This window comes from Vigna radiata, chromosome 7, assembly GCF_000741045.1.
Source record: "Vigna radiata var. radiata cultivar VC1973A chromosome 7, Vradiata_ver6, whole genome shotgun sequence".
NCBI lineage: Eukaryota > Viridiplantae > Streptophyta > Magnoliopsida > Fabales > Fabaceae > Vigna > Vigna radiata.
Genome location: NC_028357.1, coordinates 29,234,459 through 29,238,414, shown reverse-complemented (window position 1 = coordinate 29,238,414; position 3,956 = coordinate 29,234,459). Strand labels below are relative to the sequence as shown.

General features: G+C 30.5%; 1 protein-coding gene across 1 annotated transcript; it reads right to left on the bottom strand.

Annotated features, from left to right (window-relative positions):
• Positions 1-301: 301 nt before the first annotated feature.
• LOC106767846 (EPIDERMAL PATTERNING FACTOR-like protein 2) lies at positions 302-2,323 on the bottom strand. The gene is made up of 3 exons (XM_014652801.2): positions 1,565-2,323; positions 1,431-1,468; positions 302-1,323 (listed from the first exon to the last, which is right to left on the bottom strand). The coding sequence occupies exons 1-3, from the start codon at positions 1,671-1,673 to the stop codon at positions 1,078-1,080; spliced, it is 393 nt and encodes a 130-aa protein (XP_014508287.1). The 5' UTR covers positions 1,674-2,323; the 3' UTR covers positions 302-1,077.
• Positions 2,324-3,956: the final 1,633 nt, after the last annotated feature.

The following is a 3,956-nucleotide window of genomic DNA, read 5'->3' as shown; positions in this document are numbered from 1 at the left end:
ATGTAAGATCTAGGAAAGACGGGACAGTGCAGAATCCCATCTGCCTTCCCTCATCATCTATATTTTCATTTTCATCTCAAACATTTAACAAAGGATATTATTATTATTGTGATACTAAATAAATTTTTATACATATCTTCTATTTTCTATGTTATCTTTTAATCTGTTTTGTTTTTATTAATACACAGCTTAACAATTTTTAATGATAAAAGTATTCTTAAAAATGAAATTTCAAATTGTGAAGAAAAACATTTTCTTCTATGAATAGTATTATGGTAAGGAAGACCCTTTTCTTCCTTCCTTCATGAATCCTAAATTGTGAAACGGGTAACCCCACACCCTTACATTACTCCGAAATAACAGTTAATCTCCTCCGTTTTACATTTACCTAGGAAGAAAACCAAATAAGAAATAGGTAATAGGAGGTTTTAGTTTGTTCAAGCGTAAAGGGGCTACTCTTGACTAAATACATTTTAAATGAAGGGCATTTGACAGTTCTGATGAACAATGAAAGAAAATCAAGACTCGCTGGGTACAAGTACGAAGTAAAAAAATCAATCTTTTACTGTTTCGGAGGAAATGTATAAAAGACGAAAATCAAAAGGGCAATCAAAGATTAGCACGTCAATTTTTTATCACACTGCAGAGATCGCTGCTATAAAAAAGTACTGACAATAAAATTTCTCAATCAGAAAAACGAGACTACAAACAAAAGAGAGAATAGCAGGGCATGGCATTAGATTTTCAAAATCAAGTCAATGTCCTGAACCACATGATCGTGGAGTCCGTTAAAAGGAACATGTTAGGTGAAATCTTTCTTAAAATCTCAACTTACATTAATATCTATTTCTTCTTGTAACAGAATAAAGTTATATAAAGGAGAGAGCATCCGGAGCTATGAAATAATTTACAAAGTAAAGATGAAAGCTTGTTCCTGAGAGACAGGAGAATAGGAGGAAAAAAAACTATATAAACTACAAAAGGCTCCTAAAAAGTAAAAAAGAAAGAATCACTCAAGAGTGTATAATCATGTACAGATTGATATCCTTGATATATGAAAGAAAGAACTAATGGGACTCAGGGGTTGAAAATGAGGTTTCCACATTTACACTTCCAACTCATGGGCTTGTAGTTAGAACTGCCACCAACCCTGGCATATGCAACAGAAGAAAACTTCCAAGAGTTTTTCTTTCCGTTCTGGACTTGGGGGTTTGTGGGCACCTGGATTGCCTCACAGTGCTCACATGATCTACACCTTCTCTCACATTTTGGTGGCCTTGACCCTATTCTTGGCCTCATTATAGTTTTATCCTCACTTATTGTCTGCAGCAGAAATCATCATCATTCCAGTAAACAAAAAAACAGTATCTCCTTGTATCGAGCAACTCAACATAGAAATGAAAACGTTTGGCAGGGAAACCAAGTTTTACCTGATGAAAATCATCGCTTAGTTTTTTGGTCATTCTACCTGTAAGAACAAAGAGAGAAAGAAAAAACGACAATGTTAGCTAGAGTTAGTTTCAACATAGTTTGCATTCAGAAGGTTTCAAAAGTGATAATTTACCTTCAATGACGAACCCCTTATGGATCCAGCTTGAAAGAATGAGAAAGAGAAGAGAAATGCAAAGGAAGCCAAGTCTTTGAGCAGAAATGAGATGGTGATCAAAGGCCATTTTAGGGAAAAAGGAAAGTGTGAAAGTTTTGTGAGCGAGGGAAGGTGATATGGAATGAGAGGGGAGTTGAGGAAAAAAAGAGAGGTTGATAGAAGAGAAAGATGATGAGGGATGAAATGAAGAGCAGTAACTGAATGAGACGATAAGAACTAGGAAGTAATATTTTGGGAAGATTTGTTTATGTTGTTGAGGTGATGGAACATGGAAAGACAAATGAGAAAATTGCAGAAGTGGAAGAAAAGGAGGACCCCCGAAAAGGGAAACACTTGTCCTTCGATTGACGAGCCCCTACTCAAACAAGAAGCAGAGATTGTATAATAATTGTGGGAAAGAAGAAGCCTCACAACCCTGAGGACTGCAAGTAGATGATGATACGAAGGACATATAGCACCACAAACAACAAAACGCCACAAATTTCACAAGATGTGAGGAACAACTTCCCACTAACAGACATGCAATTACAGCTGTGGATTTTCACTTCTTCGTTTCTTATACATGCACACCCAAACATGTGAATATCATATAATATAATATTATTTTTGGTACATGCTTTACTTTTTCATTCCATTTTAACTTTTAATATATAGTAGGAATGGGGTGTTTGTACAAATTTATGGGTTTTCTGTACTATTATGCACCCTTGCAGTCCCACCTTCTCACGGCACATCCTTCTCTCTCCTCGTCTCCCAAAGAGAAAGAACAAACAAAATCTCTTGCCAGTTACTGTAGTAGTTTGTGTATGTGTATATATACATATATATCATTTTTTTTTAATTATTATGCAATCACATGAAATAATGGGCAATCACTCTTCTATTTCCTCTTTTTGGTTGGGAAAATCTAATAGCATGAGCCTAGGTTCACATGGCACACTCGAAAAAAAAAAAAAAAAAGACTAAAATAGATAATGAAAAAGAAATCAGTATTTCGGTTGTTGTCCTTGGGAACGAACGCTAGATTAGTGGCAAACAATGATAAATAAGGGAATTCTATGATATTGTGTTATTTGTAAAGGTTTTTTTTTTCTTCATAGATAACGGGATTTTAGATATCATCCCAAATATAAAATGAATATTATTTGAGATTAAATTTTAATTTTCCAAAACTAATTCATTATCTTAATCAGTTTTTCATATTAATTTTTATTTATGTTACAGGTTGATAAATATTTTTAACGTTAATTTTTTAATAATTAACTTACAAGTTCTGTTGTTTAATATTAAGTTCTTAAGTGTTTAGAAAGAGAACTCAAGTTGAAAACAACATCGTCAATCAACTAAGTTAGTTTGAATATTCAATTTGATCTCTCAGGATTTATTAAAGTAATATCGTTAGAGTTATTTATGATATTTAAAGTATTGTTTGTTTTGAAGATTAAATTTCTTTTTAGTTTTATTTTTAAAAGTCGTTTTAAAGAATTGGAATGAAAGAGAAAAATATATTTATATTATTCTTGATCATAATTACTAAATAATAATGTTTGTGAAAATCATTGAAGTTATTTGAAGTATCAAGTAGAGAAATTGATCAATAATATTTATATCAGTTTTCTTGTATGAAAAAGTTTCATATATCTTATTTTTTTATGATCCTTCCAAGAAGAATAATATTCGAACATCTATCTTTTCTTTTCTCGTTACCTTTTTTTTATTTCTATTTTAGAAAATCTTTAGAAAAAGAAGAAAATTTATATCGAGCTAAAATAATGTTGACGTCTCTAGTAAACTAAAAGAAACATATAATAGTTAATTTTTTTCAATTTTTATTATGTAAAAAGAAAAACTCAATTTATAGTTTTACAGTATATAAGTAAATGTAAAACTTATTTTATAAGTTAATTGTGTAAGTTTGAGTTCAATTTGAAATTCACTTATTATTATGGTATTAAAACTCTCAATTAGTTTTGTAAGTTGAGTGAGTTGAATTCATCAAATGTTTTTCAATCTACTTCTTAATATAATGTCATAACTATGAATTAGTTTTTATAAGGTTGAGTTACTAGATTTAGAAATTTATATAAAAAAGTTTTATATTATGTTATTTTAATATTTCTTATTGTATATTTAAAACATCAAAATATCATTTAACGAATAGTAAACTATAAATACAACATGAAACTTTTACTTAATAGATTTATCAATTCAATGAACAATTTATTTTTTTTATTTTTTTTAACTTTAGCTACTTTTTACTACCTTTTTACAGTACACTCTACGGAATTGGCAACGACGGAAAATTTGGTTAAGGAATCTCTCACTGGATATCCAATTCTGAAAAATTAGA